This window comes from Panthera tigris, chromosome C2 (genome assembly GCF_018350195.1).
Source record: "Panthera tigris isolate Pti1 chromosome C2, P.tigris_Pti1_mat1.1, whole genome shotgun sequence".
In the NCBI taxonomy this organism is placed as follows: Eukaryota; Metazoa; Chordata; class Mammalia; order Carnivora; family Felidae; genus Panthera; species Panthera tigris.
In genome coordinates, this window is record NC_056668.1 from 12,346,828 (window position 1) to 12,373,075 (window position 26,248).

Below are 26,248 nucleotides of genomic sequence, written 5' to 3' on the forward strand. Positions count from 1 at the left end.
GCCACGGACCAGTGGGAACTGGACCCGGGAACAGGTGATCCCTCAGCTCTGGTGTCCTCAAGAGGAGTCCCCGCCCCACAGACTCCCAGACTTCCTATTTAATCCTTGCCATCCCTTTAACAAGGCACAAGTAGGAATAAAGCCTAAAGGGCAAATACGCTTGGGCAAGAATATGTTTATGTAAATCCAGATTAAGGCTTACCCAAGTGCCCTTAGACCCCTATGTGAGAGCAGGATTTTAGCAGCAGGCATCTGGAAAGAGTGGATAAGCCTTGACCAAGGAATTGAGATGAAGGCACAGCAAGGAGCCCCTGGGGACAGGAAAGATACCGTGCCGACTCCGTAATCTCGCCTGTAACTTGTCTTGCCAGGAGCTGCTCTGGCTGCCGGTCTAAGGAAACCACCCAGAGGCCCCTGGCTCAGAAGATGAGCTGTGCCTTTCCGGTGAGGGGCAGGGGCAGGGTGGGCATCTTGAAGAGCAGAGCTCCAGGCAAGCCATGTGGGGATGCTAAGAAGGAAACAGGGACCGCTTTCCCTGTGCTGTTCCCTCTGGATCTCCTGCTTCCCGCGCACGAGGACCTTTGTCCTCACCCTTGCCTCCCTCATCCTCCCCTCTTTGGCCGCCCCACCCACCCCAGGATTGGAGACACAGACACAGATTTATCCAGGGAGGCTGGAGCCAGGAGTCAGCAAATGGAGAGAGGTAAACCCTCAAAGAAAATACGGAAGTGTTCTCTTACTTAGAACCCACTGTGCTCTCTCTGTCTCTGTCTTCCAGTTCATCTCTGCCTGAATGACCTTCCTGACGCACAGAACTAAATAGGTCTCCCCTGCTCACAAACCTCCAGCGCCTCCTTTTTGCCTCTCTCTGGGGCCTCCAAAGGGGGTGTTTGCGGCCAAGGGAGTGCCCAAGCTAAGCCAGTGGGTTGAGTTGAAGGTACTCAAGTCTCATTTTTATTTTTTTGTCTCAGATTAAAAAAATTCTACTCTCTGTGTATGACTCACAATGTAGATAATATATCAATAGGGTAGTTGTAATGCCTTCGTAAATAAAAAGTTACATCTCTGGGAGAGGGCTTTTTGTTTTTTTAAGTTTATTTATTTATTTTTGAGAGAGACAGAGAGAGTGATCGGGGCAGGGGAAGAGAGAGAGAGAGGGAGAGGGAGAATCCCAAGCAGGCTCTGCGGTGTCAGCACAGAGCCCAATGTGGGGCCCGAAATCACAGACCGTGAGATCATGACCTGAGCCGAAACCAAGAATTGGACACTTAACCGATTGAGCCACCCAGGCGCCCCACTGGGGAGAGGTTTGTTTTTTTTTTTTAAGTTTTTATTAACAGGGTGAGAGTCAGAAGGGTTTGAAGACTAAACCCCTGATCTCGGGGTTTGTCCTAACCCTGCCTTGCCTGCGCTCCAGCTCATGGGCCCCAGAGACACCAAGGGCTCAGTTTCTGAGGTTTTGCTCGAGGGACCCTTCTAGCTGCAGCCCTTCCCTTTCCCTTCCCCCAAGCCCTTCTCTGCTGGCCCTAAAACACCCCGTTGCGAGTCTTTCCCTGTCCTTGTGCCCAACACTGGCTCCATGTCATTAATAAGCACTCACCAATCGCATTGCCTTTTAATTAACTGCCTACTCAGGCAGTTAACTCCTTGGGCAACCCATTCCACCCCTGGGGTGAGCGAGGCCATCTCATCCGGTCTCGGTGTTAGCAACACTGGGTACCTTTGTGATCAGATACACTTCAAGAGTAAGGTCTATGTTTCGCCAGGTGGGATACACCCAGAATTCCAAATTACCTCCTTGTCTGGAAGTTCTCTCCTGTTCGCCCCCTCAGAACCTTCAAGGAGTTTTGCAGAAACACACTTGGGGAACCGCGTTTGTGAGACATCCTTGCCTAGCTCCCCAAGTCCTGGCTTCCAAGTGGGTTTCTTTGAAGTGCCTGGACGCTGGCTGTCTTCTGCCTTTCTTCCTGTGTCTGGGGTCCAGATTTCTCTTTCAGGCCCTCTGCTTCTTGCTGGAGCATCTCATCCGTTTCTGGTCCTTATTGGCCCCAGTTGCTTCAACCGAGACTTTTCCCTAAGTGCCTTTCCCCTGTCAAAACAAAACAAAAACAAAAACAAAAAAACCACTTTTAATTTCAAATTAAACTCACTTCTGAATTAAAAATGGGAAATCACGCTGAATTGCTAGTTGCTGTTAGAATTTGGGGAATACCATCATGGTTTTCCACAATTGTATTTTTTCTCCTTTGTGTTGAGACTATAGAGTTCAAACCATCATTATTCAAGACACTTCAAATCTGTTTTGGGCAAACGGTCCAAAGGCTCTCCTCCCACCGACACACGATCTTCTTACTAGTAATATCTTCTTATAAACAGAACTAGTCCAGTTTGAAACATTCCTCTTGGAGCCAAGTATAAACATTATCTAAATGTTGGGTGTAATCCTAGACTGAGAAGGAATCTGTGTGGAATTTGTTTTGAAGTAACTGATGTCTGTATCTGCTCACTTCAGAAGTCTTTGCTTTCGTGCAGCTAATTGCTGGCATTAATTACTACCGAGATTTCTTCAGCTGTGACATAAAACTAATATTTGAACTGATCTGAATAGTAGCTCTAGTTTTTCGACATGTTCGGTGATTTAAAGGCTCCAAGATTTAATGAGCGTACATGGTGTTTCACATCTTGCCTGAAAAATTTAGGTGGATTGAGACCACCTCGGTGTTTGTGATGGCTGCATAAAGCCACGTATTATGCTTGCCAGAAATTCCTAGTGCCCACCGATACCCACGTCGTCCTCTCCTCCCTTGGCACAGTGCCGGGCCTCGTTTCCAAGCTGCTTGCAGAGAGGGGGTGCCGCGTGGCTGAGTTCTGGTCAGTGAAAAGCCCACAGAGGATCCAAAGGCCTGGGAGATGATAGAGCCGTGGATGAAAGCTTGAGCCCCTACATGACCACGTGGAGCAGAGCACACCCTCCCCACCCCCACCCCCCACCCCCCACCTCCTCAGTGGCCTCAGACTATAACATAGGGAGGAATCAACTTTTCCTCTAGTTTCACTACGTATTTATTCATTTGTGGGCAGAATCCAGCATAACATAAACAAAATGGTACAGATACGTCACATTGCCTCTGGCCCTTACTAAGCCCCCGCCCACAGTGGTGGGGGACGGGATCGGGGAGGGGACTCCTCTTAGGACACAGGAGGCAAGCCCTGATGATGGGCACACAACAAGCTGGGGTACTAAGAAAATGATGAGGCAGAGCAAGTCAGAAGGCTCCCCCCCAACAGGACCCCTCCACTCCCCTCTCCCACCAGCATCCCCATAGCCCATCAGTCTCTCTGTCCTACTTTTGTTTGGTTTCTTTTTTATTAATTTTTTTTAATGTTTATTCATTTTTGAGAGACAGAGAGAAACAGAGCGTTGGGGGGGGGAGGGAGGGGCAGAGAGAGAGGGAGACACAGAACCGGAAGCAGGCTCCAGGCACTGAGCCCGACACGGGGCTCGAACCCACAGGCCGCGAGATCATGACCTGAGCCGAAGTCGGATGCTCAACTGACTGAGCCACCCAGGCGCCCCCCTCTGTCCTACTTTTGGATGTTTCAAATTCTGATCGCCCTGTGCTAACTACATAGATAACTTTTTCTTTTCTTTTTCTTACTCAGGAACTATTCCCCTCCTCAGATACTACCTCTTCTGTGAAGCTTGTTATGACATCTTCCATTTGCAGGCGAAGTTAGGTGTAGACTCAACACCCCATACAAAATGCTATTATAGTGATTATCACACACCATGCCCAGCACACAGCAAGGACGCAACAAAGGTATATTGAATGAAGGGGGGGGGGGCAAAAGATAGTTTGCCCAATGTCAGCATACTTTTCTCACTGCTTGTTACAGAAATCCAATTCAGACTGGTTTGAGTAGGGGGAAAAAATTTTTGGCTCACTTATTTCAGAAATCAAAGAAGGATGTCAGTCATGGCTTGATCCTGGTGTTCAAAAAAGTTGTTAGAAATGTCTCTGCGTTTCTTGTCTGTTCTCCTCTGTGTCGGCTCCATTGTAGGGCAATCTCCCCCCTTCTGGAGACAAGACAGTCACCAGTAGATCAAGATTTCCCTTCTAACAAGCTGAGCAACCCGCAGAGGAAAACAACAGTTCCTTTCCCCATGGCACCACGCCCATTATGGTCAGGGCACAGGAAGGAGCAGGGACAGTGTGATGTATCTGTGCCCAGTCTGCTGATGCCATGCCGGAATCTGCCCACAAATGAATAAATACACAGTAAAACCAGGGTGTTCACAATCCACATTCAACAAATCTAAAGAGAGAAGTCCAGGGTAAAACCAAAGGATAAAAATGTCCAACTAGCATCTTTTTGGAAACCCTATAGGCTTGTTACCAGGAATATTTGTCCTACTTTGTAAGCCATCACCAGGCCTCATGCATCCGGCCTCCATGTTCCAGCCTTTGAACTCCCTGATACCCAGAAGGCAGGGGCCACCCTGAGATCCAGCCAGGGACTTGACTGCAGGGCCGGGAAGAGGTGCTGCTCACAAATCTTTTATGATCTCTAGTCTCCCCTTGTTTCAGGAAACCAATGTCTGTTTCCCTTCCTACCTCCTTTCTTCTTCCATGCATGCCTCTGAATGGTATCAGCACCTGGAAAATGAAGCAGACACTTTTCTCACCAGGTTCCAGGCTTGTGGATAGACCCTTTTTCACCTCCCTTTCCCCTCCAGGCTGAGATCAGAGCAAGCCAGTGGTGTCGATGACAGCTTTCTCAGTTCTGATATGAAAGCGTTACTGGGGCATGAAGTCCTAGAAACAAACCTCCAGCGGAATCGAGGACAACCGATCATCTAAAATTATCTTGTAATTAATAAGTTAGTCACTGCTCCTTACTAAGTGGGGTAGTCACCACCACATCCTAAAACTATTTAAAACCGTTAAACCTTGTGTTCAGGAAGAATGCTGGCTCTATGGGAGCATTTCTCAAAGCCCTTTCTTTTATGACAAAATGCACTAACGAATACATCCTTTAAGAAAACCCTGTAACAACTTCAAAGTCAACACAAAGCACTATATAAAGCACCTTATTCAGTCCCCCAAATGGACTTTAACCTATCTCTCTGCTGCGTTCCTATAACCACACATACATTCAATAGGGCCTTTCTCAGTCCTGCCCTATTTGTCTTCCTCTTCCGCTTATGAGCCCTTGGAGGGCAGGGTACAGGTTTTGTTCATCTTTGTGCCTTCTGCTCGGCCTTGGCACATGGCCCGTGCTGAGCCCCACCCAACTCCTGCCTTTGCCTCCCTCTCCTCCCCGCTGCCGCAGGCCCTTGGTCCTCACACGCAGGCCTGGCCCGCCTTGGGCTCTGGAAGCAGAATCAAGTCGCTTAGAACCCAACTTCCATAACCTCGCTGTCTTCTGGGCTGTATCCCCAGAGCCAGCAAAGTGCCTGCCAGCTAGTGAACTCTCAGTAAACATTTGCTGAGTGAATGAATGAATGAATGAATGAGCGAATGAATGAATGAATGATATTATGATTCCTGTGAACCAGTGTCTTACTTTCTGTTCAAGTTTACTTAGCTGAGCTTATTTTTGGTCTCCGGCCACCTGCTGACGAACGTGTGCTTCCTCCCTGTCCACCTGACCCCGGCATTTTTAGCATTGCCTCCCTTGGATTTCTCTTTGCCTTGCTTTGCCACCTCGGGGCCTCATCTTGCACCCTAAGTGTTGCACGTCTGCCTCACCTCTTTCCTGCTGTCACCACCACCCTCTCTGGACACACGTTCGGCTCCTCGGACTGACTCGTCTGTCCCTCCGCAGCCTTCCTACGGGGGCCCTGTCACCAGCCCTGGACTCTCTGAGCCAGAGGCCTCATTCCAAGTATTTTTCCAGATGCATGGTGATTTGTACATGCAGATGGACTGAACTGTATCTTTGGCCAATTCGGATTAATTGAATTGTATCTTTGGTCTTGTATCTTTTGGTCAGCCATCAGCTAACTCAGGGGAAGTGTAATTATTCTTATTTTAATTTTTTTTTAGTGTTTATTTATTTTGGGAGAGAACAAGTGAGTGGGAGTGGGGGGCAGAGAGAGAGAGGGAGAGAGAGAATCTCAAGCAGGCTCTGCTTGTCAGAACAGAGTCCCACATGGGGCTCTATCCCACAAACTGCAAGATCATGACCTGAGTTGAGATCAAGAGTCAGATGCTTAACCAACCAACCGAGCCACCCAGGAGCCCCAGGAAATGTAATTATTCTTGCAAGACTGGAACCTGGAACCCTATTTCATAACGTGTGTCTCATTCCAACCTCACCAGAAAAGAATACCACGCATCTATTATATATCAAGTACTTAGGCCATTTTCCTCCAAATTGGACATTGATGTTGCTCCTTGAACTAAGCAGGGACTTATCTTGTTTAGGTCATTTAACAGTGCTGATATATTGCTTAGTTTTGGAGCCTTACACTAAGTTACTTGATAAAATCAATTTATAACAGGTGTTCTGGGAAAGGAGGCAATGAAAAGTTCATTGCAATTAACTGGCATGTGATCAGTGTTTTCATGGTCTATTAACACGGTCAAATCTACTCTAATACTCATATTTCTAGGAGACCAGGAAAGTATCAATGGATCTATAAACAGATTAATATGATGGGGGGGGCATGTTTGTCTAGTTAGAAATTAAAGGTTACCATTAACTAAATCTTTCGCTGGTATGCATGCTATGTTGTTTCACAGGTAGCACTTGGATAGCTGAGTCCATCACGGAGCTGCTGGTCTCCTGAATTCCAGGAAGTCAGATATTGAGGGGAGGAGGGAATGTGCACGTTTAAGGGGTCGTCGAGTACTCAATACAAGTAACACGATGTTTGGAGAGTGTGCACGCTCAAAGCACCACAGATCCCTGGTGCACCCAGACGGGCGCACTGGGTCTCCTCTCTGGCACCCCATCTTGTTGCTGCTGGTGTGTCAGTCTCCCAGCAGACATCACAGGGAGTTTTATGCCTCACACGGGTAGGCTGGCCACTGCCTGTCACAAGGCTCTGAGAAAAGATCATTTCTGCACTTGGGCTCCACTCAGGCACTTGCGTTGCCTGCCTTTGATAGAACCACAAGAGAGAAACGTTTGCGATGGATTATTTAGGGGGGTCCATTCCCCTAAACTTCCTATTTTTTTAAGCAACCTCTACACCCAACATGGGGCTCAGACTCATGACCCTGAGGTTAAGAGTCACATGCTCTACGAACCGAGCCGGCCGGGCGCCCCATGACCCGCATATTTCTAATGAGAGCCTGCGATAACACAGCTGCGTATTTGTCTTTCAGTTGAGTTGCAATGAACTGGCTCACGAAGGGGAGACACAACCTTGCGGGCCCACGCTGAGACAAGAATGGCCCCACCTTCTGGGCACAGCCTCCTGCTGACCAGCGCCCTGGGCATCCTTGTCCTGGGTTGCTTCACAGGAGGTCAGAGGAACAGCACTCTGATCTTCACGAAGGAAAACACCATTCGGAACTGCACTTGCTCCGCGGACGTCCGGGACTGTGACTACACTTTGGCCAACTTGATGTGCAGCTGCCACACCGTCCTGCCTTCCGCGATAGAGCAAACCAGCTACGATGACCGGCTGACCGTCTGGTTCACAGATGCATCTGCACTGGGCCTTCTGCTGAACTTCACGTTGGTCCGGGACCTGAAGCTTTCTCTGTGCAGCCCCAACACTCTCCCCGCCGAATACCTGGCTATCTGCGGTCTGGAGAGGCTTCGGGTCAACACCGAGGCCAGGCGGCCGTTGCCAGAGCAGAGCTTACTCATCCATGACGGCAGGGAAAGTGAACCCGGAGAGAAGCCCGCGCGGTTACCCGGAGGCCGGCATACGTGTATGTGTATCTCATTCTTAGATGTGGCGCTTTTCAACGGGAATTCATCCTTAAAAGCATACAGTATAGAAAACGTTGCCAACACCACCAACCATTTCCCCCACTTTTCTTACTTTGAAACCTTCCCAATTTTGAGCAACCAAAGCTATGTTGTCACGTTCATTTACTAACGTCGTCAAAGGTTCCAACCGCCAGGAACTTTGGCAAACTGTGGAGAACTTGAAAAGGAATCTGGGAACCAGGCCATGGGTATCCTTACCTTCAACTTCACCTGTCTGCCCAGCCCCCATTCACATATACACAGCCCATATACACAGCCAGCCCTCTCTGCTCCGCTCTGAGCCCAACCATGGGAGCTGTTCAGAAAAACAAAATAAATAGAAAGAAACAAACAAAAAACAAACCCCAAAACACAAAGCAAAAAAAAAAACAAAAAAACCTACTTCAGTCCAGAACATCTTGTGAGCCAGCTAGAGGCCAGGCCCGGGCTCCCGGGGGTCTGGGCAGAAACATCAGATGGGGAATGGAGAAAGCAGGCCACGTCAAGGACTGCTTAGCGGGACTCAGCACAGGGGATGACGCCCCAAGGAAGATATCTTCCTTCAAAACACTGCCTTAGTTTCTTTTCTCTTGCTTCGTTTTGTTACACTGGACTGGAATTCCCCTAAGAAGAGAACGCTAGATTTCAGATGCTTCAGGACTATGTGTTCCACAAAATGATTCGGTTCTCTTTAGACTGATGTTTTCCAAAGACCTTGCTAGACACGTCTGCACTGAGAAAGGGGAGTTTTGAGAGTGGAACAGGCCTGGTTAGGGTGGGCCAACCTTAGGACCAAAGGAGAGCACTGGGATTTGAGGAGTGTGATACAGAAACGAAAAGTCAGGGGACACAAAAACCGATGGCAGAGATCTCAACATTTTGCTTACAGCAAGACCTAAACCCAGGGAGTTTCTCTTGTGGACCTTTTGCTTTCATTCTTTCTGTCTTTGCCTTCCTCCGTCTTGGTCCCCGGTGTATCACTTCGGCTTTTTCTCTCCCTCCCCCTCCTCCCTCCACTCCAGAAATAAGAACTGCATTTAACATCACTAGGGGCTAGTCTGGGAACCTAATAATCATTTAGAATGTGGTTCTTATGGGCACAAGTGCTCATACTACTAAAATATAATGAACAAAAGAATGTTTAGTCCATCTGGATGTTTAATTCTGGGAAGTTAAGACACTTTCTCTGACATGGTTGACATAAAAGGGTGTGGTGACAAAAGAACTGAAGCAACATATTTAAAAATTAAAAAAAAAAATTTTTTTTAACGTTTATTTATTTTTGAGACAGAGAGAGACAGAGCATGAACGGGGGAGGGTCAGAGAGAGAGGGAGACACAGAATCTGAAACAGGCCCCGGGCTCTGAGCTGTCAGCACAGAGCCGGACGCAGGGCTCGAACTCACAGACTGTGAGATCATGACCCCAGCTGAAGTCGGACACTCAACCGACTGAGCCACCCAGGCGCCCCTAAAAATTTTTAAAAAGTGAACTGACCTCAAGGTACAAAGAAAACTTTTCCTCATATACTCAATTTATCATTGAGACAGAATGTAAAGAATCCATGATGATGATGCTACAAATGTCCAGGTCAAATGCAGGAGGAAGCAGAGACATAATCGCATTCATAATGTGATAATGGTAAGAAAGAGTTTTATTATCAAATAACAGGATATCTTGAGGTTGATGATTTCAGATCACATTCACCACATTTTTCTCTTAACCTTAAACATAGGGTGACCGAAATAACCTGAAATGTCTACATTTGCTTAATTGGTGGGGGATTTGGCCATTTGGGCTAATTAGCATGAGTCCATAACGTCAGTATTTAAATTAGGCCAAAACGACGACCAAAGTATGAATCTTAATAGGATAATGCAATGACCTCATTACTGACATTGTATTTGAGAGGTAAGATTAAAGTGACAGAAAAAGACAAGGAGAAAACAGGAGGAAAAAGGAAGGCAAGAAGGATACAAGTGAAAGGATGAGTAATAAATATATTTACTGTCATGGGTAACCAAAAATGTAAAAATGCCTGAATTTTAATCAGTTTTTATCAACAAAGGGTAAAATTAAGTGTTAGAAATTATGAGCATCTTGATATGCATTGCTTCTATTTGGTGGCTTTGAATCACTTCAAAGCCCTTTCACAGATGTTGTAAGTGATTCTTGTAAGAAATCATTGTGGATCAATGGGACTTCGATCAATAGATGAGGAAAAATTAATACAGTAATCAATCAAGCTTGAAGTTGCCAGATTTCTGGCCTGAAAACGTGGTTCAGGTCTCAGCGAGAGAGGATAAGTCAGAAACTGAGAGAACGCACGGTGCGTACATAGGGAGAGACGGCACTCAGTGCTCGGTGGAGGGTGAGGGTTGGAAGGACAGCAGGGAGCGGTGGGGATGGTGGCAGACTAAGAGTCCACACCCCACCTGAATGGTCCACAGCAGCTCAGCTCCAGCCGAGTGTCGCCGTGGGAGAATACAAAGGGTCCAGTTTTCGTCCTTCAGGAAAATTAAGAATTCCAGGTTTTTATGTGAAATCTCACAATTTGTAAATGTTGGCACACCATGTCACCTTTTTGTTTGCTGGTTACTTTAGGTAACACTGTGTGGTCAAACCAACCATGTCGGTGGTCCCCTTAAGCTTGGGGCTAGCCATTTGTCACCTCTGATCAGTGGTGTGCCAGTAAAAGCTGAACAGCTAGCTCTCCAAAACACAAAACAAAAAAAAAGTACATAGATACGTATGTACACGTTTACTATAAATTTTGCTGATACAAAGGATGCGTAGCACACAATTTATAAATGACAATAGAATATATAGTATTCTTTATTGTAAATTCTATGTAGATAATTAATCCCCAAAGAATGTTGTAGGTGATTTTTGCCAAACTCTTGTATCCGAAGCCAACTGAGGGTTGTGACTGATGAGTGCGTATAGTTCTGGCATGAATGTTGGTTGATAGTTTTCTTTACACGAGGAGTAAGAGGAAAGTTAACACAGATTTTTGTGGGAATGTCATTTGTCAGCCAATGATGTAAGCAACTTCTTTGCTGAATCGAATAATATTTTTCAACTACTGGAGGAGTATTTCCTTAATTTGGAGGACTATTCAGAATGTTAAGGCTACTGACATGATACACGTTTAAGTTTAGTCTGCATTGTTAACATTTGCTCCAGCACGCTCAACAGAACAAATCAAACCCCTCTATGTAGTGTTTTCCAATTTCAGTGGTGCAACTACTGACCTCATAACCAATTTCAAGCTCCGAGGCACGTCATGGAACACAGAGGTGAGCAAAGAGGCACAGTAAGATGTGATTAGATAGCATTCCTACCCACAGTGCAGTAGGCACTAAGAATCTCAAGAGGAAATATAATAGTAAAATGTGGTAGAATAACGAAGAGGTGATGAGTTTTGAGGACTATCTTTGGGGTTTTTTTTGCATAAGTTAATTAACTATAAGTTCATATAATTTAATTTTTAATAATGACTGTATTAAACAACCAGCTTGCAAAATTCCTGAAAAGTTAACAAGTCAGCTCTGGTGAGTCAGTGCGAGAGTGCCCCAGTGCCCCAGTGACTGGTAGAAAGATATACAGAAGAAATGGGGTGAAGACAGTGACTTCAGGGTTGCAGAAGGTCGCTTGCGGTATCGGTGGGTCTAAATTCCTCATTTTTCAGAGCTACAGGGGAGAAATTTAGGACACTTGCACTCCTCTTCTATGTAGTAGCCCACTCTTCAACATCTAGAATCACGATCCTAAAAGCCCTTAGGTGGGAGGCTGGGGGGAAAGGGGTGAGGAATCTAAGGCCTTATGAGAGAAAAGAGTTAGGGGTTAAAACTCTTGAGTGAACTCATGAAGGGCGCCTTAAAGGAAGAAAGGAACAAAAGCATCAAGAAAAGTTATTAACAGCATTTTACACACATTAAATTAAAAATGGGAGCTAAGTGGGGCACCTGGGTGGCTCAGTCGGTTGAGCGTCCGACTTCGGCTCAGGTCATGATCTCATGGACTGTGAGTTTGAGCCCCGCATCGGGCTCTGTGCTGACAGCTCAGAGCCTGGAGCTTGCTTCTGATTCTGTGTCTTCCTCTCTCTCTGCCCCTCCCCTGCTCATGCTCTGTCTCTCTGTCTAAAACAAGTAAGTATTTAAAAAAAATTTTTTTTTAATTAAAAAAAAAAGGGAGCTGGGCAATCAGTTTCCCAGAGATGATCTCTAATAACTACTGGATCTCTTTCTCCAGAATCTACAGGAGGATGTTTATAAATCTGATTTGATTTGTTAAATCAAAAAATGATGCAAAGAGGCCTTCTTGTTTTATGCTGAGCCCTTTTGCTATTAAAAATTTTTTTTTTATTTTAGAGAGAGAGAGCAGGGGAGAGGGGCAGAGGGAGAGAGGGAAGGGGGAGAGAGAGAGAGAGAGAGAGAGAATCTCAAGCAGGCTCCGATGTGGGGCTCAATCCCACAACACTGGGATCATGACCTAAGCCGAAATCAAGGGTCAGATGCTCAACTGACTGAGCCACCCAGGCACCCCCAAGTTTTTAATGCATTTTAATTTCAGCAGAGTCCAGAGACAGAACTCTGAATGACACACAAGTGTCATCAGGCTACCTGACGTAGATAGCCTCCAGGAAAGCAACGATGGAGAGCTGTGCAGAGAGCACAGTGCATCATCAAGCCTCACCTATTTAAGTAGTAAAGGTACAAACCACACAAATAAATAAAGCGCTAAGGACAGCTCAAAACAGATCCCACATTTTAAACAATCAGTACATATTAAGAATAAAATCACAAATCCATGGGAAAAGGGGAAGAAATTTAATAAATGGTGTGCAGGGCAAAAAAAAAAAACAGATTAGAAGTATACACACTAAAATATTAACATTATTGTATCTGGGTGATGATATTAAAGGGGTTATCATTTTCTCCTTCCTGGGTATCTTGATTTCCTAAATTTTTTTGCATAAACATGTATCACTTTTGCAATGGGAAAAACTCAGTAAGAGTATTTTTATACGGGGTGCCTGGGTGACTCAGTCAGTTAACTGTCTGATTTCGGCTCAGGTCACAATTTCACAGTTCATGAGATTGATCCCTGCATAGGGTGGGCTCTGTGCTGACAGCAGGGAGCCTGCTTGGGATTCTCTCTCTTCCTCTCTCGGTCCCTCCCCTGCTTGTTCTCTCTCTCTCTCTCAAAGTAGATAAACCTTTTTTTTAAAGAATATTTTTAGATAAATGAGTGCTGGAGTAAGTGCTTACTGTTTAAAGCTACAGCCTGATCTCATAACCAACATCGTGATGTTAAGTTGGATAATATTAAAATGAAACTACAAAACAACTTTAAAATATGGGAAAGAAAAAGAAAAGAGATCAACAACCTATTAAAAACCAGGGAAATAAATAAACATGCAATTCACATGAGATGACACTCAAACAGCCAATGACGGAATAAAAAATTACCTCTACTAAGGGAAACGCAATGGGACACTGATATTTCACCTATTTGATTGGCAAAAAAAAAGACCTTACTTAATATCAAGTTTGGTCTTACTTGTAGGCAAATAGATATTCTCATATAATGTTGGTGGGAGAATAAAGTGGTACAGCCACTTTAACGTACAATTTAGGAATGCGTCTTAAAATACATACGAGCTAGAAGCCAATTCTACTTTTTTATGTCTACCATAGAGAAACACCTTCCCCCACAAATACACATATGTCAACTAGTAGAAATTCATCTAGTCGTTCACCTAGAAAAAATTTACTTTTCTTGATCACACTCTACTTCAATAAAGAGCTTTAAAAAGAAAAAATCAATAATATAACTAACAGTCATGTAATTATCATCCAGAATTGACAAATATAAACATTTTGTCACATTTATTTAAAATTAAAAAAAAATTAACATTTATTTATTATTGAGAGACAGTGAGTAGAGAAGGGGCAGAGAGGGGGACACAGAATCTGAAGCAGGTTCCATGCCTAAGCTGTCAGCACAGAGCCGGACGTGGGGTTCGAACTCACAAACCATGAGACCATGACGTGAGCCGAAGTCGGACACTTAACCGACTGAGCCACCCAGGCACCCCTAAAATTTTGTTACACAAAAGATATAAAACATTAGTTTTAAAAACTGCAGAGAAATTATGAACTTGACTTAGGCTTGTTGGTAGTAGTATTGGCATAATTTTAAAACTATCTGGTGTGTATTATAGGATTGTGTAAGAGAGGAAATATATTGAAGGTTTTGGGGGCCCCAAGTTCTAACTGTAGGAAATACGAGCCAAGGGGAGGTGAAGCAGCACCTTGGGCTTGGACCTTAATGTATCACAAACTCGTGATTTTTTTTAATGTTTGCTTCTTTTTGAGAGAGAGAGAGAGAGAGAGAGAGAGAGAGATGGGCTGTTCTAGAATGAAGGAGACTAAATAGCTATGACAACTAAATGTAATATAAAATCTTTACTGAATCCCAGACTGGGGAAAAACAACAGTTCTAAAAGTTTGGAGAAAACAGATGTCCCAGCTCAAGCTGAGAGAGTGCATCCATCCTTTCCCCTCCTTTTTGTTCTATTCAGGCTCTCAACAGATTGCATGGTGCCCACCCACATTGGTGAGGGTGATCTTATCTCTATGGGAGATACCCTCAAAGATACACCCAGAAATAACGTTTTACCAGCTCTCTGGGCCTCCCTTACCCTAGTCAGGTCGGTGCATAAAATTAACCATCACAGACAGGGAAAGGGATCCATAGTATAAGCACCTAGTTTATCCAGTGAGGGCAAATTGCTTCCCCAAAATGATGGGAAGGGTCTACTAGAATGGAAGTGGCTGGTCCTCCAGGGAATGTTTCCTATTAGGGGATCAACACTGGTCTCTGCTGCTGACAGGTTGAGCACTAAAAAGATCGGTTTCGGTGGGAGGAAGTCCATGTTGTGGAGTCCATGCAAAACTTTCATCCCTGACACCATGACTACTTTGTTCAGTAGCTCACTGTGTAAACACTGAAGTAGCTAGAGAAAGAGGTAAACTGGTATCCATAGAACCAGTCACCTTACCCACCCAATCACTGAGAGCATCCCTTTTGGTAGGGGGGGTTCGAGAGTATTCACACAGACACAAATACCTCCTTACATGTGCTTATTCTGAACCTATCCATATCACACTCATCCCCACATTTCTTCCAAGTCCCTGACCATTCACCCCAGTCTTTCTTAGTCTGGCTTCTGCGAGAGAATTGACCATATAGAAAATGATCTGAGTGACTATTTTCCTAATTCGCCCAAGATGGAACATACCTAGATGCATACAAGCTAAGTTAATTCTAGATGCATAAAAGATAAGCTAATTTACTTCATAAAATGGATGCCTTAGGGCATCGACACTAATTCTCTTGAGAATTGGTAATCCAACCAAACCATTAGTGACTGTTAATTGAGTTCAGAATTGATCTGTTCCAGCCATGCTCTTCCCAGGCAAAGCAGGCAACCAGACGAGCGGGGAGGATTTCCCTTTGCAGCTTCCTTCAGGTCAACCCCTGACTGGGGCCATATAATGCTACAAAGCACACTTCAGGTGGAACCAGCAGATCACGTGGAACCATATGTGAACTAGACTTGAATATTTTCTTCCCTAATCAATTGGTCATTGGGAATACCTCAAGAGGCCATAGGTAGCTTCAAAGGACGGGTAGCAGTGCATCGACAGTACAAGAGACAAAGCCTGGGGAGCAAGTGCTCTCCAATTTACCTGTGTCTTCAAGATCTGCTGGCATCCAGTCACATATGCATCAGTTCCACTCATTTTCAGAGGGCTGTTTTGCATGCCCAACTTTATATTTTAGTAGATCAGATAACTTTAGTTCATCGGGGCAGCCAGATCACATGCTTACTCGGTATCCCACGGTCAGGCATTCAGTGTCCATTTGGGCTTAGGGCAAGCCAGGAGGAATTTCTCAAAGGAGACTACTTAGCTGCTACTTAACTGAATTCAACTTTACCACTTAATTCAATTCAACTGCCTGGTCCATATTGGTCACAGGCCTAAGGTCATCCTTTTTATGTTAATAATTAAAGCCATATGATTTAATTCAATCACCTAACAAGAGAGGTAAAAAAGGGGCAGGGGATCCCAGGATCAAACAACAAAACACTTGAATACTTGGTGATTATTTGAAGGAGATCCCCTAAAGGGCTGGCAAGGTTAGTGAAAAAGGAAATAACGTGAGCCTGGGGTGTTTTTGAAGCAGTGGTGTTCTGGTAAATGTTTAATAGCCAGCTCTCCAGGAAAAAGAGATCTGGTTTGAGGCATATACTGATTTCCATGGTAGAAATCCTCCCATCATGGCCAATTTGAAGCCACAACGTGACATCACTGAACATGAAGTTGAGAAGAGATTGTATAATCAGCTCTTGTAAGCCCACGTGAGCCAGCTCCTGCACGCTATTGAGAGGACAGTGTTTCAAGCAGGAGAGTGGGGTCAGTTGGGGTTGAAGGCTGTTGATAGGTCAAATAAGATGGACATAGAAGTAACCTCTGGATCTGCAAGAGGTAAGTCATTGGTGACCCTGAAAGAGGAGTGCTAGCCAAGTTGTGGAGACAGAAGTCGGACTGGGAGAGGAGGAAGTGCAGGCAGTGAGTAGAGACCAATGTGTGAAGTTCAGCTGTGAAGGGGACCAGAGAAAGGGAGCTGGGGTGAGACATCCAAGGCAGTTCTGGGATGGAACACACTAAAGTAGGGGCGTGTGCTGATGGGAAGCGCAGACAGACGGGATAGCCAATAGAGTGAAGTCCTTAAAGAAAGAGAATACAGTACATACCTTGATCGATTAATTTTAGATAGGAAGGATTCTTTTTTGATCGACATGAGTGAAGGCAAGGGAGAGGAGTAGAGACACAAGCAGGTTTGTAGATGTGGTTCCCTCTGATGGTCCTATCTTTTCAGTAAAGGGTTATGTAGTTATTAGTTGGGGACACAAGAAGGGCTTTGAGAAGAGGTGTTGTACTAATCTCATGCTCTGGGAGAGTAAACTTGACCAAGGACACATATTAAAAATACCGGATAAATTTACTGAAATCTCTCAAGTGCAGAAGGCTCTTTCATGATCTCAATGCCATGCATTTATATCTTTTAATGTCTTTGTCATGGTTTCATTGGGGTGATGGGAGAAAAGACTGGTAACAACTCTGTGGTTATTCCCACATCTTTAACCCAGACTCTACCTCTTCCTTTAATATTTTTCCTGCTTCTTTTTGCTTATTGGTTTAAGAGCCATTAGGCTCTTCTCAAGTCGGTTTTGTGAAACATATATTTTGCTAGAAAATACATTTCCTGTAGAATTTCATATGTATTATCGCTGGGCTCCATATAACATTTTCACATCATTAATTTGGCTCTTCCTTATCTCTGGCTGTATCTAAAGTTGTGGGTGGTATGTGTGTGTGTTTCATATTGCTTTTTAGAATTGGGCTGGATTTTCTTTATAATACCTACATTTTGGTTTTTATTTCTAATTTGTTAATTACAGTTTTCTCTTTCAATACCTCCACTCTCCATATTCTTCAAATTGTTTTGTGAGGATTTGGCTTTGCTTTGTCATTTCTGAGTTTGGATCATTTATTCCGATCAAATTTTTGCTGGTTACACACAGTTTAAAGTTATACACTATTCTCTGAGTACACCTTTAGCTGTGTACCATATATTTTTATATGGAACTATCAGCATTTTAATTTTTAGAGTTTTCAGTCAACTTATATCATATTGTGTTTCCTCTTTGATTCAGAGATTTAGGTGGCTGCTCATTAATTCCCAAGTAGTCAAGGCTTTTATAAAAATTTAAATTAGGAAGAAAAAAAAATTTTAAATTAGGAAGAACTGCTTGTCCTTTTGAAATTGGTTTGTCATGTAAATTTTTCTCTGGTTGGAGAATGTGCCCATGTAAAATCTCTATTCTGAAGAATTCGTTCAGGTTGTCTTCAAAAAAAAAAAAAAAAATTCTAGCCAGGTTAATGATTGCTATTTATAAATGTTTCACAGATGAAACAGATGACTAAATAGTCTCTGTAGAGTATGTAAATCCATCAGCTTATCCATACATTTGAGCTCACCGATTACATTATTAAAATCTTATATAATCTTACATACGATTTGGCTACTTCACATGTCTGATTCAGACAGAAAGGCAAATTACAACAATGTATCATAAAGAAAAAATAATGTATTCACTGTCCATTTGAAGTCTATAGTCCACTTAAAATCAGGAATGTTGCTAATCAGGAACAGATACAGAAAGTTCTGCCTCAACTATGGCTAGAGTTTTGCTGGTTGAGTGTAACAAAGGGGAGAGGGGAGGAGAGTTGAAGTTGTGGCAAGGGACTGAAGATAATCTTGTCCCATGAAACCCAACCTCAATAAGGAGGGAAACAAAGGCAGGAGGAAGAGAATGGGCAGTGAACAGTGATAGGTCCACTGAACTGGAGGTAGAGTAAGCAGACTGGAAGGACGGAAGTGATTCGGTTCTGGAAGACATCCAGTAACTTCCCAGTGACTTGGAGAAGGTCCAAGGTGCAATCATTATGGTAGCAAGCCAAAGTAGAGTGGCGGATACGATTATTAAAGCTGAGGGTGTTAGAGAACTAACTCTGGGTAGATGATGTATGGGAATGATGAAGCCACTAGGAACAAATGAATGAATGTTCATCAAACAATTCTGGCAGGAAATGCATTAAAAATTAAGTGTTAAGATTATAAGTGATTATTTTCTTTCTTTTGTTCTGCATTTCCTGAATTTCTAAATGGGCACGAGTACTTTTTAATTAGAGAAAGGTTATTTTTAAAAGTCTACTTAATTTTTAAGGACTTGGAATCTTGATTTGATTCTTCTCTATGTAATTATACGGCAAGGTTACCTGTTTATTATACACCTTGTTGCCCTCTAGTTACACTCAATAACACAGAGGAATGAAACATTGTCTTTTATACCTAGAAAAGATACTTATAACGCTGCTGTTTTTAATAATGTATCTTCTTTTCACTTGTTCCTTGAGAAGGCCAGATAGCAATCCATGAATGATATAGAGCTCACAGAAATGAGTGAGTTCTTTCAGAGAGGCTGCATTACTATTTTTGCTTTTGCATTGGTAATATAGCTCTTAGATGCATTTATAAAGTGTCCACTATGAATGTAATATAAATATCATATCTGTACCTATGACTACAAAATTACACTTTTTCAGAGTAACACTAGAAGTGTAAAATACTGGGGCATCTGGCTGGCTCAGTCAGTAGAGCACGTGACTCTTGATCTCAGGGTTGTGAATTCAAGCCCCACGCTGGGTGTAGAGGTTACTCAAAATAAAAAAAAAATAAAATAAAAAAAAGAGGAAAGAAAGAAAGAAAAAAGAAGAAAAAAGAAATGCAAAATACTGAACTGCTGAAAATTATTTTAACTCCTCCTCATTTTACATGAAATATTCTAAGAAAAGTTTATTCAAGGAGATATCCCGGGGCTAGTAATTGTAATCTTGAACAAAAATGTTTTGCTTCAATTCTAGAAATTCTTAAATATTTACTGATGATGAAGATATTTAAATGGCCTTTGACACATAGTAGAAATGAATCAAATTAAAGTTTCTATCATTTTATATTTGTGCTTCCTAAGAGGTAGTATCCTATTGATTTATTCATAATATTAACTGCAGTTAGTAATTACATTTTATTTACTTGTTTGTCTCCAGCACCTGAATACAGGTCTGGAAGGAAAAAAGAACATATCTGTCTTGTTCACTGTTGTGTTTCTATTGCCTCACACAATGCCTAGAACAAAGCGTATGTTCAATAAGTTGTGCTGAATAAATGGATAATAATAGAATTATTTGGTCTAAATAGCAGATGTATTTTTAAAATACTGAATAAGCTCAATATTTCCATGCAAGGAAATAAAACATTGTTTACTTTTATTATGACACTCTAAATTTGGATGAAAAGAAATTTCACTTTCTTTTTGTTGAAGAACCTGTCATTTCAGAAAACGAAGAAATAAACCATTATAGTTGAATTGTCAAAACATTCTAAAAAGTTGAGTGTCTCTCCACAGAAAATGCTAATGTGGCCAAAAAAAAAAAAATTGCTGAATCTTTTAATCTGGAATCCATCAATAATAATGGTTTGAAAGGAAAGATAATCTTAAGGAAGTAGATGTAATGACTACATTTCAACAGAAGTTTGAGACAAAGAATTGAGAAATTATCTAACATTTTTAATAGGATCATTCACATGCTCTGGATGGAGTACTATTTCTCTGTACTTGTAATAACTATATACCTGCAAGATAAAGAGCTTTCTTCACATTTGCTTGTGACTTAAATGCCAATGAACATATCTGTATGCGTATCTTGACAAAAGGAAAAAAAGAAAGAAAACTCTCTAAAAAACTACAGTAAAGCTAAAGAATTATTAAGCCGGTAAACATTAAAAAAACACACTTGTATAAATTGCCAGCTAAAATTACCACTGCTACAAAATTAAACTGTTAGTTACTTTATTAGAATTCTTTGGTCCTAAGTGTTCTTTGATTCTAACCAATGGAAACAAACATGAATTATTTTAAGCGCACACACACACACACACACACACGCAATAAAACATACTCAACAGCAACAAAACCTAAAAGAAATTTACTCTAAGGATTCTGGGGGCATCTCAGGGAGCCAGCTGTGACAGCCAGGAGTGCTGTCCTGCTTCAAGAAGCATTGAGAACAAGAACTAGGGAAGACGTAAGAATCCCACTTGCTGTTTTGTCTTCTACTTTCTAGCACATCTGCTTCATTCTTCTCTCCCACTACACACACTAGTTTTCTCAGCTTTTGAATTGACATGGTAATTTATGGCTTTCTTTGGCTCTTAAGTTCATTGCAATTCCAGCCACAGGCGGGGACTCATTGTCTGGGTTTCAAGGGCAAAATCTTGGGAGAATCTGATTGGCCCACCTTGGATCAGGTGCCCATCGGTGCCCAGGCTTCCAGCCTTTGCTGGGTGGGGAGTGCCTTTCTCCCTACAGGAGGCAGTTCTCAAAGGCTGATGGGAACTTACCGCTTTAAGAACTCATCTACTCAGTAATTTGTAACAAATGTATTGTGATCTTGTTTTGAGAATAAAGGTATATAAGCTATAGAAAATTTTAATTTGTATCAACATAGGATAAAACATTTATCACTAATTAAATAAACAGATAATGTTTAGTACCATTCAGTCAACAAATATTTAATGCCTATCGTGTGCCAGTGCTACTATAGGTCCTGTGAAGATAGTAGTGAACAAAACAGAAACTCTCTTCTCTTGCAAAGCTTACATTTTACTTTAGTTAATGAAGAACTGCCTTCAGCAATGCAAGCTCTAAGGATATTTAAATTATTAAGTGATTTTTTTCCAGAATAGAATTATTGAGTTATAGTTTTAGAAAGAAAAGAAAAATTCCTAGATCAAGCGTTCCTAGACTATGAGATTTCACCTGCGAAATAAGATTTTTAGATAAAACAAAAAATTTAGGAGGATTCACAGCTTTCACTACTTTTTAGTTTGCCAAATAAAGAATGCAAAAACAAACACATACACTATTATATACCATCATAGTTTCATAGAAGAGATTTACTGTTTAAAAAAACATTTTTAATGTTTATTCATTTTTAGAGGCAGAGCAGGAGCACAGGAGGGGCAGGGAGAGAGGGAGACACAGAATCCAAAGCAGGCTCCAAGCTCTGAGCTGTCAGTACAGAACCTGACACAGGGCTCGAACCCACGAACTGGGAGATCATGACCTGAGCCGAAGTCTGACGCTTAACCAACTGAGCCATCCAGGTGCCCAGAGATTTTAGAATCTTAACATGGAAAAAGTAAGACAGTCTCAGAATAAAGGACCATTTTTTTCTCCCAAGAAAGGACATCTGGCTACTCTACACAGACAGACTGTTTTTCCTCTTCTCATTTGGCAGCTGACTCGGGAAAACTTTTCACAGGTTCACAGACCTGCATTTCGTAACCATTGTTCTAGACTATGGAGTCTAATACTGAGTCAGCAAACAACACAAAACTGGTCTGCCTATTTTATCTGAATTTATGGTTCAATTAATCCATGCAAAGTCATAATTCAGTGGGGGGAGAACCCAAACAGAATTGTTGCTTAGAAAGATGACTTTTTAAAAAAGAACTGAACTAACTTACTGATTCAAACGAAATGACGAATGCAACAATTCTAGGTAAACTGTCTTTGTTTTCCCAGAATACTTAGACATTCCAATATTGAATGGTGATAACATAGTATGTTCAATACACAAATCAGTTTGTTATACTTAAAACACAGAACCATTTTATAAAATCATTAGTTTTGGATAATATACTGGTTGACAGGCAACCAGAGCAGGTACTCAGTGTCAGGAATTTAATTCCCACAAGGTCTACAACCTCTATAGAAGGACCTTTGGCTTGCTTGTGTGGGAAAATAACTTTTAAGTGTTTAATTTTGCCCTTTAATTATCTGAATAGGTAGACTGTCAAAGTTATAAATACATTCTTTGTCTACTACTATCTTGGCTCATGTTAAAATCACACGTGTTCTTGCCTATGGTTCTCCATATTCAACCACCACTTTTACAGTGGAAGATCTTTTTGAAGTTTTAAGCCAAGGTATTAACATATTCTGCCCTGAACTCTATGTTTGCTACATCGACCCTAATCATATTACTGCAAATCTGTCTCTTGGCTCAGGTGTCTGGAGGCTGATCAGGCACAATTTGAATCTTCTGTGATGGAAACTGGGGTTCAATTTCACCAATGAAACACTCTGTTGGAATCAGAACATAAATCAATGCTGAACAGCCAGAATATAAGAACTTAGAGTAACGCAAGCAGAAAGGGAGCCAGCCATTACTAACTTTTCCTATTACCTGGAAGAAAACGTTACAGAGGATGCTTTTAGCCTAAATCATCTTTCCAGTTTCCAAAAGTGGGTCCCACTGGGCAGATCTCAAATCCAATCAAAGAAAACCAGAGAAAAGAGGCAGATGTGCCTGACATAGAAATTCTCGGTGGGCTTGGGATCTTCTGCTTCAACTTGGAACTTAAATCTCCAGTGAAATTTTGGCAGGATGTGGCAGGCAAAATAGGCCCTCTCATATTTGCTGGTAAGAGTACAATCTGGCACAGATTCTATAAGGAGCAATTTAGAATTAGCAAAATTACAAATGCACACCTTTGGATCTAGCGATTCCAAATCTAGTTCATTCTCCAGATGAGACCATTTTTTTCACGCTTTACATTGTGGCTTTGATTACCACAGCAAGACTGGAAATAACCTTAATATCAATTATTATGGTGCTGGTTTAATACATCATGGTACATTCCAACAGTAGATCGGCATGCAGCTGGGTAAAAGAAAAGCCAACACTTTACGTACAGACACAACCAATCTCCAATTTATGTTAAACTAAACACAGTTTACACACTGTGTAAAAAGGATAATTCACAAAAAAATATACATAATTTACTTCTCTCTTCACAGAAATCTCAGGATCATGAGAAACTTTTAACCGCTGCCAAACTGGAAAGCTTCCAGCGATGGGTGGGTTTTTTTTGCACCGTGCGAATGCCCTTTGTTGCCTTTCGAATTGTGAGACATGAAAAGGAATTCGCATATATGCGCACCCGTGAAGGAAAAGGCCTCAAAGTCGGCTGATTCGACGGGAAAGCCCGTGAGTTCGGCCTCACGGTCAGGACCCGGCTTGGGCCTTACCAGTAGAGACGGTTACCTTTGTGACACAAGTCTGAAATGTGTCACAACCATCCCCACTCCGGCAAATCGACTTGCCTTCCGTTTCTGAAATTAGCTACGTTTCAGAACGCCTCGTACACTTGGCGTTCTCTCGAAAGCGCTGAAACACGTTTGCCTTCGGTGGAAAGGGGCTAAAATACCAGGCCGGGAAACAATTTATCATCAACGAAATTCAATGCTTTTGGAAGGGCTCTGTAGCTACAAAGCTGTAGAAATACCAAGGGTGACTCAATAGAGTAAGTAATAATTACCATATCACAGCTCAATTCCTGGGTTGGGGAAGACAATCCCACCCTACTTTCCCTCCCTAAACCAGGTTTCTCTTTCTGGCTCCTCCCCCTCCCCCGCCCCCCCCCCGCCCCTTCCCCCGCCCCCGCCCCTCCCCCACCTATCCTCGTCTCCTCCATTTGCCCCTCCCACCGCTTGGCGGGAGGTTTCCTCTCGTGACTACTCTGCGTAAGTGCGGAAGACGCACTGCAGCACCGTCGCCAGCGCTTACTCTGTCTTCTCGTCTCTATGATCCTCTTTGTGACCCATCGGGTAGGGCCCGAGCCCCAGAGTTCCGTGCCAGCAGTCCTCCACGCCGACAGAGGACGGTGCAAAAAGCTGACGTTCTCGCGAGAGACGCGGAGATCTCTCCACGTAGCGAGAGCGCGAGCGCATGCGCGCTCGGTGGTGCGCGGTAGAACGAGGGAAGACAGGACCCGGCTGGAGCTCCGGGAAGCGCGCGTGCGCCGTCGCGAGCTTGGAGCTGCCGGGGCAGCCGTGTGGGAGCGGGTGTGAGACCGCCGTGCGAGCCGCGGGAATGTTCCGAAAGGCCCGGCGAGTGAACGTGCGCAAGCGGAATGACTCGGAGGAGGAGGAGCGAGAGCGCGATGAGGAGCAGGAGCCGCCACCGCTGCTGCAGCCGCCGGGCACCGGCGAAGAACCGGGCTCTGGCGGCGGCGGCGACAGGGCCCCTGGGGGGGAGTCGCTGCAGGGCCCGGGGCTGCCGCCGCCTTCCGCGCTGACCCCGGGCTCCGGGGCTGAGGCTGCGGGCTGCTTCCCGGGCGGCGCGGAGCCCGGCAACGGGCTGAAGCCGCGCAAGAGGCCGCGAGAGAACAAAGAGGTGCCTCGGGCCAGCCTGCTCAGCTTCCAGGACGAGGAGGAAGGTAGGTAACCGCCGCGCTTCGCGCCCCAGACTAGCATCCCTGTCCTAGGCCCCCGCCTTTAGTCCCCGCATTCCCCGGACGTCCAGCCCCCGCAGCCCGGAACGGAGCCCCTTCGCGCCCGACCTGCTGCACATCCTTCTCCGCCTCCGGCCTTCTGCTCCCGGCGGAGGACGTGTTCCCGCGCCGCCACCAGCCTTTTCTTAACTACCGCCTCCTCCTCACCGTCCTCTTGTGCATTTCCTCCTCTGCGGGGCGGGAGCGCAGTTCAGTCCTTCTGAGGTTTTCAAGTGGAAATTCAGTGTCCCCTGTCCTGCTTCTTTCCTGGCGGGTGTGTTTCAGGGAGAACTTGGATTTGGTCCCCTGTCTACTCTGCGCACGGTGTGAGTCTTCTGCAGGTCACTATGCCCACGTCTCTTGGGGGATCTGATACCGTTGACTAGGAAGGCTGGGTTAGTATGGAGTCCTACGTCTGGGAACAGAATCCCGGAGTTGAAGCTCTGGTTCTGAGTGACCTTGGGCCAGTTTCTTGCAATCGCCGAGCCTCAGTTTCCCCGTGAAACTAAGTAGGGGTACAGATGTCCGGTTTTTCTCGCTCGCATTGAGTTTTGGACAACGAAGAGAGACGGTGTAATAGTAATTTAAGGCCATTGATCCATTGGGGTGTGAGAAACCAGGCTGCAGTGGATTTAGATTTCTGTTCATAAATGAGTCTAAAATCTAACTTCCCAGCCAGTTGAGTATGTGTTTATGGAAGCCAGTTTTAAGGGCAGGTTATGAAAAAAGACTTGGCTTGTAGATATCTTCATCTCCATACAAGATGCTTTCATCTTTCCAGTAAGGTAGGCAGTTGGTCTTTGGCCTGTCTATTATTTCTTATTTTGTTTGAGGGGACTACAGCCAGAATTTTTTTTTTTTTTAATGCAGAAACTATTTGGCAGAGTGTTTGCATTTGACTTTAAACTCTTCAAATCAAAGACGTGGATACCTACCAAAACTTATTTTTGAAAAGTGCTTTGCTCTCAGTTTAGTCTTGGAATAGTGTCAGTTCGTGGTGAATCTAGATTTGCTCAGATTTGACAGCTCTGTTACCCAGAACCTTTTGATTTCGGATGTTTTGTTTCAGATACCTAAATAATGCAGCAACTAAGTGTTTTTTCAATGATTTTATTTTCCTCTTGGGATAGAGGACTTAAAAAAGACAACAGGATATATGAAAATTTCGTGCAGCTGCATGTGTTACACCTTTTTAGAAGTCTCAGGTTTGCATTCTATGAGGTTAATTTATGAAGCTGACTTCAGTTCTTGAGAGCCAGTGACAGATTGGGAATAAC

The 26,248-nt window shown here is 43.6% G+C and overlaps 2 protein-coding genes and 1 long non-coding RNA gene across 4 annotated transcripts in view; 2 read left to right on the top strand and 1 right to left on the bottom strand.

Moving 5' to 3' along the window:
- CC2H21orf62 (chromosome C2 C21orf62 homolog) overlaps positions 1-9,021 on the top strand; it is a 33,770-nt gene extending 24,749 nt beyond the window's left edge. The window contains exon 3 of one of the 2 annotated variants that reach the window (XM_007090421.3): positions 7,338-9,002. In XM_007090421.3, coding sequence (XP_007090483.1) covers positions 7,403-8,062 — 660 coding nt within the window. In that variant the 5' untranslated portion in view covers positions 7,338-7,402 and the 3' untranslated portion in view covers positions 8,063-9,002. Of the gene's footprint in view, positions 1-7,337 lie in introns of both variants that reach the window. The other variant, XM_007090420.3, reaches the window with a different exon arrangement.
- LOC122241975 lies at positions 1,302-24,345 on the bottom strand. Its single transcript, XR_006222087.1, has 4 exons — positions 24,266-24,345; positions 4,617-4,658; positions 2,789-2,903; positions 1,302-2,089 (listed from the first exon to the last, which is right to left on the bottom strand). It is a non-coding gene; the product is annotated as an uncharacterized LOC122241975 (long non-coding RNA).
- PAXBP1 (PAX3 and PAX7 binding protein 1) overlaps positions 24,346-26,248 on the top strand; it is a 34,363-nt gene continuing 32,460 nt past the window's right edge. The window contains exon 1 of the mRNA XM_007090481.2: positions 24,346-24,917. Within this exon, the coding sequence (XP_007090543.2) occupies positions 24,428-24,917 (490 nt within the window). The 5' untranslated portion in view covers positions 24,346-24,427. The remainder of the gene's footprint in view (positions 24,918-26,248) is intronic.